Raw genomic sequence first — 25,675 nt, 5'->3', positions numbered from 1 at the left:
AAATAGATAATAAAACAAGCAAAAAACCAAAACAAAACTAACAAAAAAAAAAAAAAACACAAAAACCTAAGCTATTTATATGTTTCACTTTTAAGGACATAAGATTCTACGCAAACTCCCTCTTTTTAAAAAATGTACACAGAAATTCAATGATGTCTGTTCTCTATTATAGAATGCTTAACTCATGGCAAGCCTCAAAAAAGACGATTTGAAAAAGCCTGTAAGAAATAAAATAGACTGCAGTTGCCTGCTGGATATCACATCATATATCTCACCAGAAAGAATAGCCATCAGTTTATCAAAATGTATCTGGAAGGGAAGAAGTTGAGTCAGTTCCACATGGCCAGTCCTTCTGACTCTTTAATGGATACATTTTGAAGCATCATTGCAGATAACATGGCAAGAATTACTACTAATTTTGTTATGTTGGAACAATGTTTTGATGCTCCTCAATTTCTTTGGGCTCATAGAGAACAAAATTAGTATAAATGTATTACCAGGTCAACTGCACTCAAAATCCCATGGACAAATGTGTCCTTGCACAGTCCAACTTCAATACAATTAATGAAGAGTAAACAGCATTAACATACCAGTATTGTTTCATTTTTGTTTCCCTGCTCTGGTTTTCAAGCATTAACTCCCCCACACTTTATAAATCTTTATTATTTGCCACATGCCATGTTGATATTTTTGATTTTCCACTGTGTCAGTAAAGTGACTCCCACAAATATGTAAACTATTAATTAGCTAGAATCACTTTCAAGAAGTACAGCTCTCTGTGCAAATAACTTTATTTTAACCAATCAGTGATGAAATATCTTTGCTTTGCTATTGCCAAGTCCATGGGATCTGATGCTTGGCTGTACAATTTTTATTTTATATACAGTGTATATATACATAAGGATATATATATACACATATACACACACATATATATACATATAGTAATATATGTATACATTCACACACATATAAATATATGTATGCATTGTTTTTTGCAAATTAAATCAGAAAGCAAGCAAAAGAAGACTGACCTGACTTACCTGTACTGGGTTCACAGTCAATGAAATCTTCATCATCGCTAGAACATTCAGCGGATGAAACAATGTCATCTGTTGTCTGGCATACAAAGGTCAGGAAGAGAGGAAAAAGAATAGAAGAGAAAGATATCAGATGCTTGCACATCAAGAGGCTGTTTTAGAGGCGGCTAAGTACCTGACAAAAATGTTTCAGAATAGAAAACTTCTAAAATATTTAAATTGCACCAAGAACTCCAGCTATGCCAGTGCAGCAAGGAGCTGGATTCCCCTGCTGGAGGACTTGTGCTGCTGAATATTTCAGGTGGGCGCAGGTGTGGCCTGCCGCGTGGTTCCGGCTGGCAATGGATGGCACTGTGCTGCTGAGCACAGCAGGGCAATGGGCCTGACACCTGCTTGGCTGGCACATGGCCCCGGCAGCCAGCAAAGGGCGTGTCTGGAGCACGCTGCACTCCTCGATAAGGACCAGAGCCACGTGTGGCCTGCCAGAAGGCACCCACTGACAGCCAGGACAGATGAGGCATTCCCAGGCTAAGCATGCTTCCTGCAAAGGCAAACGTACAAGGTAGACACAGATAATACTCATCACCCTGGCAGCTAACAGAACTCTGCTGTGTTGTAAATGTATCACTCTCAAGCAGAAGTACTTTCTGCTCTGCTGATGCACCCCTTGGGATGGGAATCCCATTTACATTTACCCAGCTAGGACATGTTTGTTACATTGTAAATAACTGCTGCATGTTTCAGGTATGCCCACCTGACTTGTAGCCCGACCTGTCTGCCTGCCAGTGACCTGGGACCAGCCTGGCTGCGACTGATGGCTGGCGAGCCAAACCATGACTGTTCATGGCCGTAACAAGTCTCATAACATTTATTTGCATTTCCAGATGGAGATATTTTTCTACTTCTTTTTTTTTTTTCTTTCTTCTTTTTCCTTTTTTTTTTTTTTCCCCTTTCTTTTTTTCATGTTGCTGCTGGTCTAATTAATGAGCAGCATGCTCTGCAGCATGTTAGAGAGAAGCATACTGGTGTCTCCTGCCAGCAGCATCTCCTGCCTGTAATTGCTGCAATTAGTTGAATTTGTAAAGCAGACCATTAGGGAGAGAAGATGTGGCAGCCTCTGGACACAGGTTGTAATGTTCCTGAAAACAGCACAAAATTATCCGAGCCCATCAGTATCAGCTCAGACCACAGCTTCTGCTGGAGTTATCTCCCCTTACACTTCCTCTCTGAAGAAAGCTGCCATTCTGCTGAGCAGCAGGATTGGCGGAATGGTTCCTGGAAAAGAACAGACAAAAGGTTCCTCACCAGACAGGGAGTATGGCTTAAGTCACAGCCCCTCAGGAGCAGGGTGGCTGCACTGCAGTACATTATAACTCAGTTCTCCAGGTGAATATTCCTGAGGATCTCACATCATGAAAAGATTTTATGACCTTACTCTAGAAAAAGACTGTCCAGATTTAAATAAGGAATTCTTTCCAATCATAGGCCTACTAATGTTGCCTTCAAAATGCTGTGTATTCCCTCTTTTATTTACAAAATTTATTTTCTTCAGTCCCCTGTGGTCCTACTGCTAACAAGTTCCTCACTGTCCTGTACCACAAGTACTCCATTTCCTCTTCTTTTTAAGGAAGAAAAAAAAAAAAAGGAGAAAAATGGAACTGAGCAGTCAGCCAGAACGCTCACATCCAATCTGATGTTCCTTCCCTCTTGATTTCAGTGACTTAAGAGTGAGACAAGAAATGAAACTATGATTGTTCAACAGTAAACGAAAATTACAAAAACAGAGTATCTGTAAAAACTGTCATAAAATTAGGGAATCCCTATCATATGTATTGAATACTACTTGCTTGTGCACCAGCACTGCTGTACAGCAGCATTTTGTACGATGCAATCTTGCAGTAATCTCATGCTTAAATACTTCCACAGGGAGGCAAGATTAAAAGGAATTGAAGGTGACAGGTACAAAGTAATTTCCTGCCTTATGTGTTAAGATCATTTTTTGGCAACTTCCCTCAGTCACAGAAAATGGAGGAATGCTGTTGAAATTCTGGTGCTGAATTCTCTCTTAAAATGAACTGGCTTTAAAAGTTTCTCTGCTCAGTAAGAGGTCAAGAAAAGAGGAATGCACAAAATAAAAATTTACTTTCCATAATTCTGGCTCTGTCACATACGTTTTATAAAGCATTACTAATCCCAAAGAACAAAATAATTTCTAACGACAGTAACCACATCCTCCAACAGTGAAATGCAGCCATTTCTGAGTAGAAAGATATCAGTTTTTAATTGTAACACTGTAAATTACTTTAGAATCATAAGTCAACAAAACAGTATCGTAATAATAAATTTTTTTAAGGAAGTGAAATGAAGCTAGTGAAACCTCAAGCGTCTAAAACACTTGAATTAATGGGCATTAAGGACAGCACTCTGAAAAAAGAATGTACTCCATTACTACTAGAAAACCTTGCTTAGACAGTAGTAGAACTCCAGCAATGTTTTTCTGATTTCCAGGTTGTATTTAGAGCAAGTGGATTTTGCCCATAGTTGAAGATCTGACAATTCACATACAGAATTTCATTGAAGAATAGTAATGATTTGCTTGAAGTAGGAAATGAACATAAAATTTTTAACAATGTGTCATTGCCACTTACCAATTGCTATGCCTATTCACTTACCCACTTTACTTGCTCATATCTAAGGGCTTCATGCAATATTAACTTGAAATCAGATTCAATTGAATTGACAATCTGATTCAGTATTTGTAAAGAATAGAGTTCCTTTATAACTCTCTCCCCTCCTTCCCCTCTTCATTATTAGAACCATCACTTCAAAACAGAAATGTAGACGTATCAGAAAAAAATGAGATTATATTTCTTCACACAATGAAAGATTTTTTTTTTAACTGAGGAACGACTTGCAACAGGACAGTGATGGGTAATAAAGGTTTAGATGCATTTTGAAAATGAGTGGTCAAATTTAGGGTAAAAATACCCATCCACAGCTACTAAACACATCACATTTCACTTGGAAAATCCCTGTAGCACAGGCATCGAAGATCAAATCAGAATTTGTAGTATACCTAGACTTCAGCAAAGCCTTTGACATTGTCTTCCTCCAGGAGAAGCTGGCAGTCCATGACCTGAACAAGAAAACTCTTTGCTGGGTAAAGAGTGGCTAGAGAGCTGGACCCAGAGGGTGGTGCTGAATGGAGTTAAATCCAGTTGGCGACTGGTCATTAATGTTGTTCCCCAGGGGTCGTTATTGAGGCCTGTCCTGTTCAATATCTTTATTGATGACCTGGATGAGGGGATTGAGTGAACCCTTAGTAAGTATGCAGAGGACACCAAGCTGGGAGGAAGTATCAATCTGCCTTGGTGTAGGAAGGCATGACAGAGGGATCCAAACAGGCTGGATAGCTGGGCTGAGGCCAATGGGATGAAGTTAAACAAGTCCAAGTGCTGGGTTCTGCACTTCAGCTAAAACAACCCCAGTCAATGCTACTGGCTTGCAGAGTGGCTGAAAGATTGTGCAGAGGAAATGGACCTACGAGTGTTGGCTGACACTTGGCTGAACATGAGCCAGCAGTGTGCCTAGGTAGCCAAGAATGCCAATGGTATCCCAGCTTGAATCAGAAATAGTGTTGTCAACAGGAGCAGGGAAGTGATCAGCCCTCAGTACTTAGAACTGGTGAGGGCTCACCTTGAGTACTGTGCTCAGTTGTGGGCCTTGCTACAAGAAAGGACATGGAGTGTGTTCAGAGAAAGGCAATGGAGCTAGTGAGAGGTCTGAAGCACAGGTCTTATGAGGAGCAGTTGAGGGAACTAGGACTATTTAATCTGGAGAAGAGTGTCAGGGGAGACCTTATTGCTTGTCTCTACCCGAAAGGAGGTTGTGGTGAGGTGCAGGTTGGCCTCTTCTCCCATGTAACTAGCAATAGGACTAGAGGCAGTGACCTCAAGTTGTGTCAGGAGAGATTCAAATTGGATGTAAGGAAAAACAACTTCTCTGAAAGAGTGGGCTGGAAGGGGCTGCCCAGGGATGTGGTGGAGTCATCGACCCTGGAGGTGCTCAAGAAACATTTATAAGTTGCACTGAAATAAATGGTTTAGTGGGAAATATTGGTGATAGGTGGATTGTAGGAATGGATGATCTTGGAAGTCTTTTCCGAACTCAGTGATTCTATGATTCTATGAATAGAGAAGAGCACAGCCAGACTGAGACAAAATGTCAGTGCGTAATATGCACATCTACCAACTTCAACCTGTATCTGTACTTTTTTGCAACTAATTCCATACTTGATTCCACCAGTTAATCTCTGTCCTTACCTTCCCATCTACACTGCGTGCTATTTCCCCTGATATTTCAGTTTTCTTGTTCTGTTACTACTGTTTGTCCCATGTTACTGATAATGCATGTATAAATAGGAGGGTTAGAAAAAGAGAAAACCCTCTAAAAGTGGAGTTAGATTTAAGGTCATTGATGAGATCTCTAGAAATCAAGGAAGAAATAAATACACTAATCTGTCTTGCCACTTCCTGTCTTGTATTTTTCATCTCTGAATTTCATCACAATTCATCAGTAACTGATTTTCCATTCTCATCACATATTGGCTTACCTTGCACAGATACCAACATCTGAATCATCCCAGCGAATAAAGCCACTTTGAGAAGCAGGAGAAAATTCCTGACCAGAGAAACAGAGATGAGGAAATTTCCAGGACCAACCCTGTCATTTCTTGTAACTGGAAACTGTACCTTTGCAAAGAGAATTTTCACTTGATGATTATTAAATTTCTTCCACAAGATAGGACAAGCTAGTGAGCAACAACCCCAAAAATCTCGCCACTATCTTTTAGTCTCACCAGAAACAGTTCACTGTAAGGCCATAAGCAAAACCAGCTATTCCATTTCTGGTTTCCCCTCACAGTTTTGAAAGTGAGCTGATTAAACACATCCATTGGTCCAATGGTCGGTAAATGAATTTATTCTTTATTGTCTGTCCAGTAATCTGAAGGTGGTAAATGGTAATCATTCTTATCTACAGGCAACAAGATAGTAAAGAAAATTTCCTGTGTGCTGTGATGGAAACAATGTGTTTTCATTGGAGAGGACATGAGAGAGAAAATCTTTTCCAATTCCATATATTAGCTAAATTTTATATTAAAAATAATAATTCACACTGTAGTATCTTAAAATATGTATTTCTTTTTTTTTCTTTTTTTTCTTTTTTTTAAATCCCAGCTTTGAAATTACTTGGCTCTGTATTAAAGGCCATAAAACTAAAGATAGGTATTATAATAACTTTCAATAAAATCTCTCTCTGGCAGGAACTCTTTTTATTCCTTCCTTTGAAAGATTTTTTATAGCATTTATATTATTATTTTTCCTCTCCCTCTCTCTGGCGTTTAATGAAATTGCCTTGGAATAAAACTGGAGTAGGAGAAAGTGCTAAACTCTGAGACTACCCTTGAGGATTTACGAGCATATTTACCTTCAAATTCTTTCAATTTCACTGAATTGGTTCTCCATTCCTTTCAATGAATTATTGGTGCTGCAATCACCTCCTCCTAATTTTTCATTCTAAGGGCCTCTTCAATCATGATGATAGTTCTACATCTTTGTTCATTAAATGGTACATACTGCTGTGGGGTGTAAAGTGTAGGGGAAGTTGAGATGGCATGACAAAACCTGTTCAAGATGACTGCATTGTCGTTCAGTCCTTCCAAGTGCTCAAAGTGCCAATTTATGTGTCAAATCCAAAACCTTTGCTCCTTTGTTCCACACAAAATGGCAGGTGCTGAATCTTCTTTTTTCTCAACTACAAAGTTTGTTTGACACCTTGCTTTTAGGGTGCACCATTATGTGAGAAAGATTAGGCATACTGCGTAAAATAAGTCCTGTCACAGAACAGCTTTATGAAATTATAAATAACACACCCAAAAATGATGGAGTTCTCACTTCTACTGGGAGAGAAATGACAAGGACCCATAAATTCAAACCCTGCAGACAAATTTTCTAGAAATACATACTTAGCTGTTTCTTCATCCTGTAAAGTAGGATTCAATTTTCCTAGTTGCCTTTTGCTTGAAACTCTTTTACACACTACTTCCACTTCATTGCAACTGTTTGAAAAGTGACAATTTAATGCTTTGTTGCAAGAGAATTGTAAATCTCTTTGCCACCAAGGAATCACAATTTACGATACTTCTAGAGATATGACCACAATATCTCAGGTCAAAATACCTTCCCAGCACTAGGGAACTATAGTTGTATTTATGAGCAGTACATTTGCATTTCACATCTAAAATGTATAGAGGTGAAATTCAGCAAATTTTTCTTAAATCTCAATCCCTTTTCTACTCCCATACTGCCTTATTTCCTAAATATTTCAAACTTACTATTGACTATGTACAAAGTACTATCTTCTACACATAACAGCATACAATGTAAATGCTCTTCTATTCTGTCTTCTAGAAACCAAGACACTTCCTGTCAAAGAAAAATCTCAAGATATTTTCTGCCCTATCAATGCAAGATAGCAGAAGAAATAGTTGTCTCATTAGGTCTATGACTTAGCTCTTATATATACCTTTTGTACTTTGATAACTGGACTTTTCAAAGCACTTGTATTCTGTTCACACTACTTCAATTAAGAGAGAATTCTTCATTCATCTTTTTTACATCTTATACATTTTTCTTTATTTTCTACGTAATTCTTACTTGCAAAATATCCTGGAGTTCATTATAGTAGACCTGAGAGACTCAGCCTGGATGAATTAAAGCTACCACCTACAGATAGAAAGAATCTGAATATTAAAAAATATTAGAAATGTTACTCAAATCATAATGAAGTATTATAAAAGCAGCTGCAATTTATGGCTGTGTAAACTACAGTTACAGTCATTCCTGGATTTCTTATTGGTAGCCAGAGGGTATTAATCTTTTCCAGCTCAGCACTGGACAGTACAATGTACTTTCAAAGATGACACAGCCACAAAGCTGTGCATTTGTAATTCACCCTCCCCACCCTGAGAAGGTGCTAAGGTCATGTCTGCCTCTGCAAAAGCAAAGCATTAAATAACATGAAACTAGTAATTTTTCTCCATGTAGCTCTTCTGAAATGAAAACAAAAAGAAGGCCAAATGCTTTGTTGGTTTAAACTGGCATTGATTTCAACTGCTCTATGACAATTTACACCATTACACTCAGTACATTTGGTTTTGTACAATTCAGTGCCAAAGGACTCAGAGTAACTGGAGGCAACTCAGAGAAGAGCCTGAAAAAATGAAAGTACTGGAGAGACGCGTGCATGAGATAAGCTTAGTAGAACTAAACATCTGAGCTTCCCTTAACAAGGACTATAGGTGTTTAGAAGGATGTAATAAAAATCAGGAAGATGATGATGAGCCATTTAGGGTGCTTCAGAAAAAGTAGCTAAGTCAAAAAAAAAAACAAAAGACAACTTTCAGCAATAAAAATCTCAGTGGTAACATTTATTAAAAGTCTCCTCAACAAAATATAAGAAAACTAACAGTGCTGAGAGTAAGCAGTCACCCCAGGCATTCAGATATGAATACCATCAGTGTGTATGCTCTAGTGGAGAAGAGTTTGTCTCATCTATCTGTAGTCCAACCTAATCCAATCTAAATCAATTTGTTATCGCTATGTAATAGAAACACATCATTACACATTTACTGTATTTCCGAAGCAGGTAGAAAAGCTATCTAGCACAGTTTTCAGGTAGTTGCACTCACAGAAAGAAAATGCCAATGCTCTAGACCTGTTCGGACCATGGGAACAAATCTCAGATCATGGGAACAATTTGACATTCTCAGGGTCCTGTTTGGCTGGGAGTTGGGAGGTAATGAGGAAGCACATACCCCTCAACAGTAACCTGGCAAAAGTACATTTCCTGATTGTAATCCTATCTGGACATAAAAGCTGATATGATTACATTACACTACTAAGCAGGGATTGTGAGAGCTACTTCTTAACAAAAATCAGTCATTTGTCCATTACTACAGCAGACAAGAGATTAAGTAACTGGTCAGTTAAATGAAAAAAAGAAAAAATAATTCCCCCAGTCGTGTCTCAATTCAGAGTCATGAGCGGTTATGGTTAAAAAGAGCCTTGAAAGATGAATTAGTCCATTGAAAATAGGAAGCCTGTCTCAACACAATCAGTAGTTCATTAAGACTGTAAATCCTGACTCTTTTTGACCTGTTTTGATGGCAAATTTCAGGGACTTTGTTCTGTCCCTAAGCTATGCAAAGATGATGGCAAAAAATCACATTTCTGACTTTTGCCTCTACCTGCTGGTAATGGGAAGGGTAATAGTGTTGCGAAGGGTGAAAGCAAACAGAAAGAGATGGAAGGGCAAACAGATGAGAAAGAGAAGAAGATTCATCCATCTCTTGTTATAGGCACCCTGACAGGGAAAAGAGAAGTATTTACCCACAGCAGCTTAACCCAGCTTCAATGTACCTTCCCAAATGCTGAAGAAATGTAATGCTATGTGGTGTTCTGCTGATAAGCAAATCCTTCTAAGTCCTTTCAGTTTATTTCTTGGCCTGAAGAAATTATATACCATGCAGAAGCAAATAAATGAATGAAATTTCATCTCCAGGCATCTAGATTGGATGTTTATTGATGCCCACATTCACTTGCTTTCCTTTCATCTTGATGTGGTAAGGATCAACTGGCAGATCTTTTCCAAACTATACAGTATAACTCTTAAGATTTGAGAGATTTTTGAAGTGGCCCATAAAAAGGTAAATTCTTGGCTTAGATACAAAAGATACGGTATTGTCATGAGACAACAGACTTTATCCTCTCTTACCAACCTATCTCCCCTTTTCACATTCATTTTCCTACTTCCAAAGAAGCACCTTGAAGATGAAAGTTCTGTCATTGAAGTCATTATCTGAGTGTAGGGCTTCTCAGAGTAATCACACAAAAACTATTTTCACACTGAGTATCTTTTTTGTCATTTGATATAACTTGTTCCCCTTTCCTATTATATTATATTCCTTGGAACAAATTGAAATACAAGCTGTCAGCCTTCTGTTTTAAGCATAGCACTTGTTATGTAGAAGGTAGTAATGCAAATGAAAATTCCAGAAGAAAGGTATAGTAGGTGTACAAACTCCAACTAAATTAAATAAATAGCTTAATCATTGAAACTAAGATACTACAAGTGAACACAAAAAAGCATGGACTTTAGCCCCTGATATACATGCTCTGATGTATTAGCTTGAACTGCCACAGAAATAATTCTGTAAATATGTTGGGCTATGATCTATGCTATGATCTGGAGAACAAACACATTATCTACTCCACCAGCGAAAGGGCAGGGCAGACCTCTGGGGAGCAATAACTTCTTAAATTGCCCCAGCCCAAATCACCAAGGACACTGAGTCTAAACCCTCATGCTGCTCAATTTTATATTCCTGATACTATCATCAATTCACTATTTGACATCAGGAAAATTGCCTCCTTTCCTCACACTTATGTTTATATTGCAATAAAATGGGAGGAAACAATTTCTCTGTTTACCTGGTGCACAACTGGAATTTTAGTAAACATTTTACATTCTCAAAGCAAAGCCCAAGTAGAGAAAAATCCTTTACATTTAACAGAGGGAAGCCAGTGTTTCAGCAAGTAAGACTCCAATGATCTGAGATGAATCAGCTGCCCTTTGAAGACTCAGCCTCTAGTAAGAGTAAATGGGTTTTCTTTGCGTGCTAGCTTGCACTTAATAACTGTGTCAGAAGAATATTTTTCATTTACACTTTGCTCCTTTGCTGGAAATCAATATGTCGTTTGCTGGCATTTTCTCCTGGATATCTTTATTTAGCTTGTCTTTTCTTCCTTGGAGGGGAGGCAGTTATATTTGATTTTGTTCTGTTATTGATTGGATCACTCCTAGCAAGAAATAAGTAACTAAGTACATCACAGTTGCTTTAATGACAATCTCTTAAGCCTCAGAATCTGCCCACCATGTTGCACTCCCCCCTAACACATGATTTAAAATAAACAAAAACTGTAAAGTGAGATTACTGTGTAGCAAAAACAACTCAGCAGCAACATGTGCTATTTAACTGGCATTTCTATTTATGTACTCATTAATAAAACCACATAAGTCCTCTTTCTATTTTTAAAGCACTACTCTTATTGCCGTATTACTCAGCGTTGGGATCTTACCATCCCTTACAAATGAAGCTTAATGAGAAATTAGATACGGGAGAACTTCTAGCAGATATCTTACATGACGGAGCATCTGAGTGTGGTCACACATCTGTCACTCATGGCAATTGACAGTAGGTCCTAAAAGGCTGCAATAGCCCCATCCAGGCAAACAGTGGTGGAGAATCAGATGCTGTGTCCTGGCTGCTCTGAAACTCCAGACAGGCCCACAGCATCCTTCCCTGTAGAAACCAGACATGATGGATAAGCCACAATGTGAGAAGAATTTTATAGGAGAAGCATTACTGACGTTTGAAAAACTAAAGGCACCTGAACACTGGCCTGGAGTTTTGTTTAAGCAGAAACTGAGTAAGTACTTTTATCCTATATGTTTTTCTCTGTAAACTTCAGTTCAGCATTCCTATCCTTGTACTGGACCACGATCCAGTGATCCCATCCACCTGCAGATCTTTCACTACATTGCAGACACAGCTGCAATGGACTGAGGGTGCAAAGTAATCTCCACCACTTGTTTAAATTGGGGTGTTCTCCTCCCCTTCCTCTCTTTTAACTTCTGCTGCTCTTTATTATAAATGCCACAGAAATCCAGCATATGTAGTGGAAAATTCATAAAGGAGAAAACAACCTGTTCTGTAGTCCAAACTCTGGCACTTAAATTCTAATGTGACAGAGTATGTTATCTGTAAAGTAACAGTGAACATAATCACTACGAATAAATGTGCCTTAAAAAGGCTTTGGCAATTACTGTAAGTACCTCTGAGTCCAGTAAGATAAGCATCTATCTTTGGATATTCACATTAATGCACCAGACTTCTCTTTCCAGGAAAATCTTCCTCGTTCTCTCCAAATGTTAATACATGCTTAGAAAATGGCATTTAAATCACAGAACACACACATTTGCTCACACAGGAAAGGAGGTCGCCACACACTTCTAAACACAAAATAAATATAACGCAGAATAAATAAATGCAGAATGAGACCTTGCCCAGTAGGTACACATCACCATCTAGAGTTGTTCCCTGAATAACATGATATACACAGAACAGTAATCAAAGCATTATAGGCACTAAGCTTCTTTGGAGAAGCATGTAAACAGTATACCAATAAACAGAAAAAAAGGCCATAAACAGTTTTAGACTATAAACAATAAGAAAATTCATAAACACAAAGGTCACAAAGAAGTCTGTACTAGAATGTAGATTTTGTTGGACCAGTGACACCCTCTTAACCTGAAGTCCATCTTTCTTTTTCTAATATAGGATATAAGTAGCAAGTGTAGAAATACTTGCATGCACAATAGAAAAAGTGTAATACTGTTAACTTGTTAACAAACTAAGACATTATCAAGGTGAATTTTAATAAAAATGAAGTTAAATGGCTCCAGACATTATTCCATCTGGAACACCCTTGCCAAATATCTGATGCTTAAAAATAACATTTTCCTGGCATTAGCAGTTTTTTCTTTCTTGTTGATATGGAAATAGACTAACAGCTTTACTGCAGGCATTGGGACTGACTTCACACTGCATGTCAATGAAAATCAGCCAACAAGCAAATCAGTGCTGCCACCAACAGAAAATGCAGAAGAAAGGGGAAGTTAGGGAAGTTAGAGGCAGATGTGATTTTTTACTGGGATACTAAATACTGGTACCCACAACTTACTGAAAGCAATAGCACGTAAAATGAATAGTTGAACAGACATGTGGTATTCCTACTAAAACTTACGGCTAGATCTCAAAAACACGCTGTTTAGTCACCAAATAAACGGATTAAAAAAAAATCAGAAAGTTTGTTTCAGCTCCACACAGTACTTCATCAGCTTAAGAATATTTGGCCCATCAAGTATTGATGCAGCCAGATAAACTTTAATATCTGATACATAACATATATCTCTGGGATCCCATTAAACTTGAGCAGATTGTCACTCAAATGCCACATCAAGTGGTCCAAGCTGCAAATGGTTGTCGTGCAAGAAAATTCTGCGTTGGGTAGGCAGACTCCCATACACAACAAGCACGGTGATCACTTATCCCTGCAGGGCTTCTCTGCAGCCCCTGCCTAATCAGAACGTTTACTCTCTGTGATGGATAAGAGGGCCATTTTCCCTGCTTATTTACTTTGCTCTCTATTGAGTTTGATTAACTGTAGTAAAGGCAAATCAATCTTTTGTGTTTGTGTAAAATAATTAAAAAAAAAGGAACAAAGTTAGCTTTAATGGCCCAATAGATGCTCAGCTGGAATGCACTTACTGAGAGTGCTCAGCAAAATTCAGGCAGCTGTAACACCACTGGGAACATACAGAGCTCATCTATATTTCTACCTGTTTAAAGGGAAAAAAAAAACAACTGAAAAAAAACCCCACTCCACTAACAAAGCCGCCTATGTCTCTGCAAGTCTATCAAGGCATCAAGCACTGGGGGGTTTTTCTCTCCCTCCCTTCAGCCTTCCACAGCCAAAGCTGGAACATGCTAGGAAACCAGTATCCAAATGAACATTACCGAAAGGAGAGGGCATGAAGCTCTAAAGCCATGAGAATACTTCCTCTACATTAAAACAGCTTCTAAATTTGGCTTTGTTCTGTTCTGTAACATTTCCAACATCAGTAAACTCTGGTCTGTACTGAAAGACAGCATGAAATGCACAAGAATGAAATGAAGAAGTTTGTGCATTAGTGAATTTGGAGTCATTTCATAGAATAATAGAATCAGCAAGTTGGAAAAGACCCACAAGATCACCCAGTCCAACCATCTACTCATCACCAATAGTTCTCACTAAACCACATCCCTCAACACAACGTTCAAAGGTGTTCCTTGAACACCTCCAGGGTTGGTGACTCCACCACCTCCCTGGGCAGCCCATTCCAGTGCCTGACCACTCTTTCAAGATAGCACTTTGAGAAAGTCTTTCTCTTGCACAGTCTAATCATGGTATTGCACATTCAAAGCACTTCAGTTCCTACACACAGAAATAAATAGGTATGTGCATAGGATCTTGCTGTTTGAGCCTCATAACAAGGGAAAAAAAAAAAAAAAAAAAAGCAGAAAGAATTTTACCACCTTTGTTTTAAGATGAAATTTGACATTCCCTCTCTGAAACAGCTATGGCAGTAGCTTTAGGATGATGGTATCTCTCTTCCCAGGAAGCAATCAGTTCACTTTTCTTTAAATTCCGTTCTATGTGCTATCATTATTGTAGCTTCCAGAGGCAAGTCATGGAAGACTCTGGCATTAAAAGGTGATGCCTTCTGGCTTTTCTGACACTAATTTTCAGACTTAGGTCTTATTTGTGCCAGGGAGCTTTACTGACATTACAGCCACGCTGTATCCAGGTTGGCAGAGCTGCTCCCTTCAGATTCAGCAACACTGACAGAAGGGGCTTTGTCAGCATAGTTACACCACCTTTGAGTGTTGCAAGCTAAGCTGACAAAAGTTGGCATAGTTATAATCCATTTCAGGCTCCTGGCTGGCAGCAGCATGTAAAATCAAAGCATGTGCATTTTGGCACTCTGGAACACTGTAGTGGAGTCGGTAGAACTTTGTAGTAAAACAGTATTATTCTGAAATGCTTCAGATGGCAAAACAGTTTTTTAAAAAATCTCTTAACTGACTCCACACTTGATACTAGGCATATAGATACATTAATGAGAGTTAGAAGTTTGCAAGAAATGGATTGCAGTCGATGGGCTTTTTTTTTTTCCTTCCTTTTTTTCAATTCAGAGATCTCAAGGTCAGAAGGGACCATTATTTTTACCAAGTCCAACCTGCCTTTATATTTACACGGAAGAGCCTGGTGCCAGGGCACCTCTGCCACTGATTTGCAATGTCTCTTGACACAGCAGCAAGTCTGCCAGCGAACTACAGCTCACTCTTCAGACAAGGAATATGCATGTGCATCTCCTGGAAGTAAATGTTAGCTGCTTTGAGAATACCTGAGGGAGAGTGCTGTGTAAAGTGCTGTGATTGCACCCAGTTTGTCATACTCTGTGAGCTGAAAGACACACAGTCCAAGTGGATCTCCCACATGGCTTTGTGGGCATGGTGGTGATGGGCTGATGTCTGGACTAGACGATTTTAGAGGTCTTTTTCAACCTTAATGATTCTGTGATTCTACAATATGTAGTAGAACAAACTGTTATGTGCAACTGGGGAGGGAGGAATCTAAGAAATAATCTCTTTTTGATGATTCTGAAATGGAAAGAAGATAAATGAATACTGAAAAGACTGCATATTTCTATACACTGAGATTCCTGCACAACAAGGAAAGGAACTTCCTGCAATCTCTTCTCACAGGTGAAGAAAACCTTCCATGAAAATCTACAGAAATAAACTACAGCAGAACTTGATGTCATTCATCACCAAAGGCAAATGACTCAGAAAAACACCCCTGTCACAGTGAACTACCAGCACTCAAATCTTGCTTTCAGAAAAACACAGCTTTTCCAACAGGTGCAGAAAAATGCTCTGTAACCTCTATAGTATGCAGCTTTGAATTGCAGCACCTCATAGGTAGTGGAACAAATTGCCTGGCTGGTCCCAGGGTATTCCTTGTACCTAAGTCTCCCACTTGCACACAATGTGCAAATGATCGAAGCAAATGCTACAATCCGACACCATGGAGTTCTCGACAGCTGTCAACTCATTAAATTCTATTCACTGGCTTCCCACCTCCTTGCCAACATATTACATAAATCGCTTTTTAGCTGGCAGCCTTTCCCTTTGCCTAAAACCAGTTTGCACTGAGCATGTTTGAGTCTGTTGTTTTTTAAAAAATGCATTGATTCCCTTCCCTTTGGTGATTTGCCTTGCTCTGCAACAGTTTGAATGGGCTGCAGGATGCTGTTTCATTATCAAGCTGCAACTGGAAATGAATATTTTATAGCAGCTGAACAAAGGTTTGGCTGTAAATGACTATATCATAATTAAACAAAACAGAAAGAGAGAAAGACAAAAAGAAAAATGAATTCAATTAATGAAATACTGATATAATTTACAGACAAAGGACTTCCCACTTAGAAGGGAAATTTGCATTCCAGAAACGTGACCATTTAAAGAATTATAGAGGGTTGGAGGTTTACTACCTCCATCTTTATTTATCTAGGGATGTTTAACAAATCACTTTGCCTTTTATGAATCCCTGAAGGTATCTGGCATCCATCAGTACAAAGTCATCAATACAAGTGCCTGAAACACAAATGTACACTTATAAAAGCTGCCCATTAAGAACATTCAAGAGTAAAACATAAACATAGTCCTGCTAACTCACGCTCCATCTTTGTTTCTCTCCTGGCATTGGTCAGTTATTTGTGTTTGTTCAAGACAAAAGATAAAGGCAAGACTAATATGCAAAAGCACTTTTCTCTCTTACTCAACATCTGCCAATTGGAATGGCTTCCATAAGTTTAAGAAGTGTTTACACCTGCTTCTTCATGCTTTACAACTGCACATTTCATAATTCTTAATGGGACTTTCTACCACAGGCTGTCTGATCTCAGCTTGCTAGTGCTGTATCTCATTTATTAATGTCTGTTATCCCACAGTCACAATTTCTTTCAACTGTTTTGATTTGGGAAACTTATGCTATCCCCCTGGTTTAGCTAGCAATTCTTCAGCCTCTTTAATCTCATCTTAGGTAAAAACAATTCCACCGTCTTGACCGTCCTTGCTAATCTCTGTTCTATGTATCATTGATTGGTTTTTGAGAGGCAATACCCAAAACAGCACAAAAGGCAAAGAAAAACCTAGATTCATAAAGTAGCACAATGGCATTTCTATTTTGTCTCCTTCCTAATAATTTTCAAATTCATTTTGTCTTTTTGAATGTGAACATGTCCAAAAGTTATAAAATCTGGCCACTTGTCAGTATAAAAACTCACTTTCAACGTTCAGTGTGATTAAGCACGTATATAAAAAAGTGCTTGATGATGCATTTTCTCTGTTATGGCCTAATTTCCTGACATTTTAAACTTAAGTCCCTATAACAGGATGGAATTTATTGATTCTTGAGATGCCTCAGAAACATCCGCTCAACTGCAAATTGATTATTCCAAAATAATGCCTCCTATTTATTTCCATGGAAATTACAACACATACAAAGACCAGAAGAATAACATTTGATAGAACAAATTCTCAGCTACAGTGTGTTATTTTTCAACATAGACACCACGGCAACAAAATGTAATTGAATATTGGCAGGAAGTTTCAACCTCTACTGCTATACCGCCACCACCCACCTTTGATGTTAACATAATAAAATAGGAAGTACTACTTTCAGAGCAAACCTCCTATATGGCAGTGGGGTCTACAAAGATGTGATAAATCATTTGGGAGATGCTGGATTTTTCTGTCTTTCTAATCCAACAAGTGGGCAACTTTCTGGCACTGCAGAAAACACCTGAATAAGCCCTAGGGAAACCCGTCAAATTCATATTCTCAGGAGGCAGAAGTAACAAGCTGCAATGTGGCCTCACTTGAAACACGATGGAGTAATCTTCCCAATGCACACAAGATCAGTAATAGATGGAAGTCTCAGAATTTAAATTAGAAATATGAAATATATATCTATACCTCCCAGTAGAAGGGACAAACTCTAGAATTTGCTTCATAATTCACCCCATTTCCTCATCTCTTTTTGATGGTTAAAGTCTTTTACATCTTCTATGCTGTAAAGTGAATCAGGCTTGACTATAAAGTTAAAACACTGCCTGAATCTAATTAATAGATGAGAATAGCCCTGAACTTCATAGAAAGACACAGCTGTACTTTACAGCCCAACAAAGAGTGAAAAAGGCAAAAAATGATGGCATTTGTTTGCCCACAAGAATCTCTTCTCCTCATACCATTTTATTACTTTGGGTGATCATGACATTTTAATCTGGAGTGGACCGAAGGGAGCTGCATTGCAGATCACTCCCAAAACACTTCTAAGGAACTGCATTGGCTTAAAGTTATGAAATAATAAATGAAATAATAAATGCCAAACAACAGCCTTGGACAAAGCAGTTTTCAGAAACCCAGAACAGGAGCTACTGACTCTCATCAGGCCATCCATGATTTGGATAGCAAACATCAATAGGTAAATCCTTTGCTGAAGGAAAAGAAATTATTGCCCTGATGTCACACAATCTACAATGTTTCTTCTAATCCTTCATATCATGTAAATGTAAAGGACTTAAATAAAAACACATAACTCCTACACCATTCCATGCTTTACCATTCACTTAAAGCAAATAACATTTTTCATCCACTTTAGCAAAAGAGAGAAAAATACAGAGAGAGTGAAGGGATGAAGTAAATGGATAATAGGCAAGACAAGTTTGGAAAAGAGACAGATGCATTTCACAGACTTCAATTACCTCTCTCCTCGTGTATTCCTTCTAGCTATGATCTAAAGAAAAATTGCTAAAGGGAGATTTCAGTCTCCATTTCCCACTCTGTGTTGCCACCTTCAGCCCAGAGCTGTCAGAGCCTTTCTGCTCCCATTTCACCTTGCTCCATGTTGCAGTATTACTGAAGCTCGCAGGGTTTGCTCTCCCACTCCAGCGTTATTCTTGTTTTTCTCTGCCATCCATTGTTCTTTGAGATACTCAGGAAAACTGAGTGGCTCTTTAATACTTGTGATTACTGATCTCAACTCAAACACTGATTTATTTACCTCTTTAAACTCCTCATTATTGAAGAAGAAAAGGTTTGCATGTAAATATACAATTGCTATTACCTGAATTTTAAGTAATAATATCTACAGCCTTTAATCAGATCAAAGTCCCAGTAACTAGACACTGCAGTATGAGTGGGATGAAAGAGACCCTGTTTCGAGTAACACTGTTCAGTCAAATAAGCAACATATTTAGTGCAGCTGACAGATTAGTAACTGTTCAGTTTTATGATCATTTGTGATACTAAAGAATTAACTTCTGTTCTATACTGGCACAAAACCAAACACCCTTTAAAAATTACCTCAGAAAAATAACTGCACCAATGGATCAGTTTTCAAATAACAATCTAAGCCTTTTTTATTATTATTATTTTAATTTTCATCTAAGTGTGAGGCATCCTAGTGTGCAGGACAGCAAAGCAGCCACAGGATGTCAGATGGTGCAGACTCTATAAAGTATTAGTCCTGTGAAAAAGATCCATGCTTAACATCTACAGCTCTGAATCGTTTAGAGCAAGGGGATTTCCACTTGGATCACCCTTCATCTGGAGCACATGAACAGCACTACAGCACTTCCTTCCCAGAGCAGTATCCTGACTGCAGCCTGTGCTGATGAGATGTCCCATGTCCTCCCTATTATAGAACATACACTAACCTCACTAACCTCTGCATCCCTCACCCTCTACCCCTGCAGATAGCTTGACATGAGGAAAAGGTAATGGGATTAATAGCAGGAAAACAGCTTTAGGAAATACTGGCTAAAGTTAACAGTATTAACAGTGTGGAGGAAATAAGGGCAGCACAACACTTTGCCTGAACATAGATTCCTTGATCTGGAGAGCCTGGGATATTTCTGAAGCAGCTAACAAAGGCTATGGTGAAGAAAGCAGTTAGTGTAGCTTTAATGCTGAGACTATACCTTAATAATCTACAAAATAACACTGCTAAAGATTATATACTTATGCTTGCAGGGCCTTATGACAAGAACAACTTCAAGAAAAAAAAAAAAAGGGAGAGAGAACAAAAATGTAATTGCCTGCCTATCAGCCCCACTATCATAATTACTTTCAAACTCTGACATGGGTTGAATCAGATGAACACCAAATCAATTTTTGCAGCTAGCAATCAGTGCATTCTTAGCTCATAAATTAAAATGTCACTGGGAAAATGAGTACTGAGTACAAAATAATGTCTATTTCTCTACTTTACACTGCAGAAAGAGCAACTTCTTTTTCCTTCAATAGCCCAGTGAATGTTGCTTGTATGTCCTTAAGCACTGTACAGTACATTACAGTTATCTAATTCAAAATAGTGTGGGCACAGCTGGATGCTATACATGAAAACAAAGGAAATTATACACTAGTATAGAGTGGGGTAACAGTTACACCCTTGGGTATCCAGAGCCCTATTCTAGAAGTGGGTAGATGGCAGCATGAGTGTTTTTTCTTGCATCTGCACTTCATGAAATGTTGGGAATCTGCTGACTGCAGATGGCAGGAAAAGGAAATGCCCTAAAGCTTCACTCCACTGTCTTTCTTTTATCCTACTCTGACCTGCTGTGAACCTCTTCAGGCTGAAGCAAGCAGAAAGCTCTCCAAATCAAGGAAAATTCTCACCCAAAATATGAGCAGTTCAGTACCTACTCATTGTTGCAATTTCCTTATGGACTAAAGTAATAGGATTAAACTGAACAATCAATGATTTATGTTGAAATCTGATCCCTCCTAATAAAGTGTTTGATTTCATATAATCTTCTGGGCCTTATTTCTGAGTATGAGCATGAATGATTTCATGAGCCTTTCTGTGCCCAATATCCTGCCTGCCACTCTCCACCCTCTACTTCAGACCATAGACTCCGCTGCTGAGGGACACAACACCAGACTGATGAGTTTACATTGCATATAACTTGAGTCATGAAGCCACCTCTTGTACCTCTCCATTTTAGGAACTTTTGCAAGTTATGAGTACATTTTTCACTTTAAGTGCATTACTTAATATTTTCCTAATGATTAAGATAGTTTGACTTCATGCAACATCACTAGTCAAATTCCAAATCCATCCTGATCTGAGTAGTTCTAATGCCATATTTGCTTTCCAAAAGAGAAAACTTCAAGCACATTCCTCTCCCATCCAGCTGGAGAGCAGGTTTGAAGATCAACACAGGCTCCTTCAAAATTCTCTTCCAAGGTTCCAGCTCCTGATACTAGCAAACAGGGCAGCCAGCTGTACTAGCAAATCCAGCTAATCATAATGCAGTTTTGTAACAGGCAATGTCAGTACTGAGAGTACTGCCTCAAGTGATATCTTCCAAAAGCTCAGGATTTCTCTCACGCTCTTTTGAGCCTTCTGAAGCTGAGCTATAAACTTACTGAAACTTGAATATAAAATACTTCCTTATTTATTAAAAGTAGGAATGACTATTGCTTCAATCCAACCAGCAGACAGCACATAGGATTTATGGAGTGATGCTTTCAGAAGAAGTCTTCTCTCTTCCTTGCAGTTGATTACTTCTCTAGTTAAGAAGAGAATTTTCACTCTAAGTGGAATGGCTGACTCCTTATCTAATGATTGGGGTAATTTCACCTCATACGATGGGACCAGCCAAGCGAACAAAAGGTCTTATGTACTATGTGTATCAATGACTATCTCCTTTATTCCTTTAGTCTGCAAAGGTAATAAGCTAGATTCTATCAACTTCTTCTCCTAAAACATATTTCCCATTCACTACTTCAGTCTGAAAATCCCACTTTGTACCATCCCTGGACATGAGGAGATGTACTTTGAAACAGCACTAAACAAATTCAGAGAAATTTTTTAAAAATATTTTAGAGAACAATCCTGATGGAGTAAAATGGGGAGTATTTGAGTGAAGAAATGCTTTAAGAAGTCTTTACTTCCACTGGTAAAGGAATGTGGCTAACTGTAACCTGCCAGACAGAAAGCCTGCTTTGCCACCATTTTTAACTAGGTTGCCAGTCAGGAATGAAAGGCCCTGTGGTTTGAACGGAATGAGAATTAAAATTCAGCTCCACATATTCTTGAATGAATCCAAAGCAGAACATCTACAAAATGGCTGGAAACAGAAATGTATGCGTTGCATAAGCACAGAAGGAAGTAAAGAGATCAAGTTGGAAAAAATAGGCAGTTAATTTTCAAACTGCCATCTTTTATCTCTGAAGAAACACAAGAGACAGAACTGATAACTGTCTTGATAAGTTATCAGTTCTGATAACTACATTACAGAGATGCAATACAGAGTAAGTCCTTAGAAATTCCAAACTTACAAACCAAATATAATGAATAACTGAGAAAGCCTCACTTTCCACTTCAATTCTGCTCTCCTTATCTGCCATACTAACATTTAGAAAGTAATTATTGCTCTTGATGATTAGATTTTTTTTCCTCTCTTGAAATAACTGATTTTTCTTTTGAAGTCTGCATCGCCCTGAAGGGAAAATCCATTTCTCAGCAGACTTTTTTCCTTTTTGCCTTGAAAGTCAAGGGGATTAGAAAAAGTGGAATAAAATGGGAGTAAAAAGAATGAGGGGGAATAGGAAGAGTGAGCAAGGAAAGACGGCTTTTTTTCAGGCTCAGAAATGTCTTTAGGAATTCCTGAAGAGGAAGATTTAAAAAGTGATGTGCTCATCTCATAAGGTATGGCATCCTGGGCTGAAATCCAGAGGTTCCTACACAGAGATGAATGAGCACTGCTGACAGCTTGTTGCTGGAGTAAGGTTAAAATGAAGTCAGTATGACCAAACCAGGCACATCAGCACTTGGCATCTTCATCACGTATTGCATTTTAAGATTTTAGCTGAACTACAACAGCTGGGTTAGTTCTCCAAAGTGAGAAAAAATACATCTTCTCCTTCTGCCTGGCTAGCATGACCAAGTTAACCTGGCCTGTAGGGAAGGGAATTCACACTGTAATGACAAAGGGAGACAGATAAATCTAAACAGTTGTATAATCACGTCAACATAAAAATATTAAATTATGGAACCCTGGTTATGATTATTTGATACTCACTTCACATACTTCATAATAAAAGGAAAAGTAAATAAAAATTAATATATTATAGAAGATATCACAGACAAAATATAGATCTATGTGACTGCTTGTCCCTGAAACTTCTTCCATTAAAGTGGCATACTAATAAAATTGTAAATCTCTGAGAATCAAAACCCACACATGGGAACATACTTATCACCAGTTTGCCTCTTCCAAAACCCTGACATCAGAGCATATGACGCCTCACCTTCTAATTTACATGAATGTCATTATATGCAATATAATCACATCATGTGTGAGCACACCTCTGCACTGCTGCAGTGGAGAACACTGCTTTATACTGATTTTTCTAGAAAGCTAAGGTGAGTACCATTAAAGACAAAACAATGTAGAAACTTCAAAACATTATTCAGAAAGAATGGACAAAATGTCATATTTCAAATACGTTTCCTTTCTCACTAAACATGAAGCCACAAACTCATCAGTAGTTATTTCCAGAAAAAAAAAGAAAAAAAGAAAAAAAGAGAGAGTTCCTAGAAGAGGAGAAACTGACCATGGCTCTTAACTAAATTCTATGACAGCCACTGAAGCAGCTACTCAAGACAAAATATGTTTCACACAAACAGGGTTAAGGAGAACCAGCCCTTGGTGAAGTGACTGGCTTATTTCAGAATATGAAACATTTCTTGTTGGCAGTAAGATAAAATACCATCTTTGGTTGTATAATGATTGGCCATTCGATGCTCTTATACTTGTAAAGTAGCTTTGTCAGTAGAATCCAAAACAAAATAAAGGTTTTCAGTCGTTGAAGAGGCTAAACACATATTTCCTGGACCTGTAGTTAGTACCTGGTATATCACCAGAAACTTCTGTCATTGGTGTCTTCTTTAATAAAATGCTCATGAAATTAATAAAATGACTTGATTCTCCCTTGTGCTGGGCCATTTGCATAATTATAAAGAGGATTCATGGAAGAGAGTCAATCAGTTAATTCCCTTATGCAGATTAAAGATCTTTAAATTAAAATGGCAGGACTTGTGTGCAAACCATGCTAATGTAGCCGAAGATATCCCCAGTGGCAGTTCAGCCATCTGCCTGTACATCAGGACATTTCTTTGTCTCACTTCACTTTCCCAGTACTGGACTCTGAGTGGGTGGGAGACTTATTAAAGATCTCTAATACAATGTTAGTTTTGGAGTAGCGGAGTGCTGCCTTACTTTTAATCATGTTTCAGCAAAGGTCAACCTGGCTGATCAAACAACTGCGTCTTGCCACATCAGGACAAAATTGTGAGAATTGGATTTCCTGAAATTCCAGAAAGAACCTGACATCCAGAAAGGTCTTTCTGTCACCGATCACTTTGCTTGGCATTCCTCTACTAAAAGCTGACCTTTTTTGCCCATCTTCCTTAATAACACACGCTCTCTTTTCATAAGGCTTTCCTTTTCCCTGCGCCTTCAAGTAGTGGCCCCATAGGACAGCTTCTGAGAAGCAGGTAGGAGAAGAAAATTACTCCAGATATTTGGTAGTATCTTAGGTTTTGTATGTTAAAAGCAAAGAAATTCGATCTTTGGATTTCATAGATATAAACTGATGACCTTCAAAATAAGGATTTCATATTTCCACGAGTACAGAGATGAAATACACATTGTTCTTTTATGAAAGTACTTTATCTTTCCCTGAACTGTAGAAAATACTAAAAACTGTGTACCACAGGAGAAAGATCCCTGCTTTCTGCTGTGGCACCCTGCCAGCTTTCAAACCAGAGAATGACTTTTCAGAATCAGCTCTTGTACAGAAGGGATAGCATTTTTGTGTCTTCTAGCAAAACAAACCAACTCTTTTCTATTTTAGGTGCCATCCTTTCTTTGTTCTTGAATTTGGATCAAAACCAGTAGTCTGTATGTCTGGAAAGTAAGAGTCTGTAAGTGAGTACATCAGAACTCTCCCTATGAAGGCATTTGTAGCTCCAGCATTGCTCTAACAGCCTCCTTTGCAGCTGCTCCCAGCAGAAAAGAGAACCCTCTGACTGCATCAAGTAGCCATTAATTGAAATATGCATTTACTTAGATGTAATAGAATGTAACAGCATTAAAAAAAAATCCCCTTTGATATTTTAAAGAAGAGAAAAATATATTTCCTGGACATACTCAAAATGTATTTTCTTTTAGCCTAGGACACTCTCAAAAAAAATAAATAAATAAATAAATAAAAATTAATACAACTTTGAGAAACAGGAGTAATCTCTTAACAGCTAATTGAGAGTATGAATTAGTCCTGGCCTGGGGATTAGCATCTCTCCCTCAGTTATATTAATACCATTACCAAATTACCTGAGTAAACAAAAATAATAATTACCTAAGTAAGGTCCTGAAAAGCTCAAAGTGGATTGTATATAATTCCAATCAGCCCACTGTGAGGTCTTCCTAGTAGTTAATCTATTTCCTACTATGAACTAGCAAGGAACACAACTTGATTCCACTAAGAATCATAGAATAGCTCAGGTTAGAAAAGACCTTCACAAACATCAAGTCCAACTGCAACCTAACCATACTACCCTAAATCTAACAACTCACTACACAGAATCATAGAAAAAGCACAAGACTGGGAATACCAAACAGCTATTCTAAGGCCCAATGCATTTTTTCCCTGGAGCTTGCGGTGAGACTGTAGTGGGGTAGACTTCTCTTTGTCTCATCTCTGCTGTTAGGGAAAATCACATTATCACTCACATCTTAGTGGTCAAAATTCACAAGGGGATATTTTGGTGGAT

General features: G+C 38.3%; 1 protein-coding gene across 4 annotated transcripts in view; it reads right to left on the bottom strand.

Moving 5' to 3' along the window:
* The window catches only part of NRXN3 (neurexin 3), an 891,094-nt gene that overhangs the window by 36,433 nt on the left and 828,986 nt on the right, over positions 1-25,675 (bottom strand). For all 4 annotated transcript variants that reach the window (XM_042814128.1, XM_042814126.1, XM_042814127.1 and 1 more), the window contains one exon: positions 1,044-1,119. In XM_042814128.1, coding sequence (XP_042670062.1) covers positions 1,044-1,119 — 76 coding nt within the window. The remainder of the gene's footprint in view (positions 1-1,043; positions 1,120-25,675) is intronic.

The sequence above is a fragment of the Centrocercus urophasianus genome, unplaced genomic scaffold, assembly GCF_019232065.1.
Source record: "Centrocercus urophasianus isolate 14NV4802_14NV808 unplaced genomic scaffold, USGS_Curo_1.0 seq_14, whole genome shotgun sequence".
Lineage (NCBI taxonomy): Eukaryota > Metazoa > Chordata > Aves > Galliformes > Phasianidae > Centrocercus > Centrocercus urophasianus.
The sequence above is the reverse complement of the archived record's forward strand: the minus strand, read 5'-3'. Positions and strand labels throughout refer to the sequence as shown.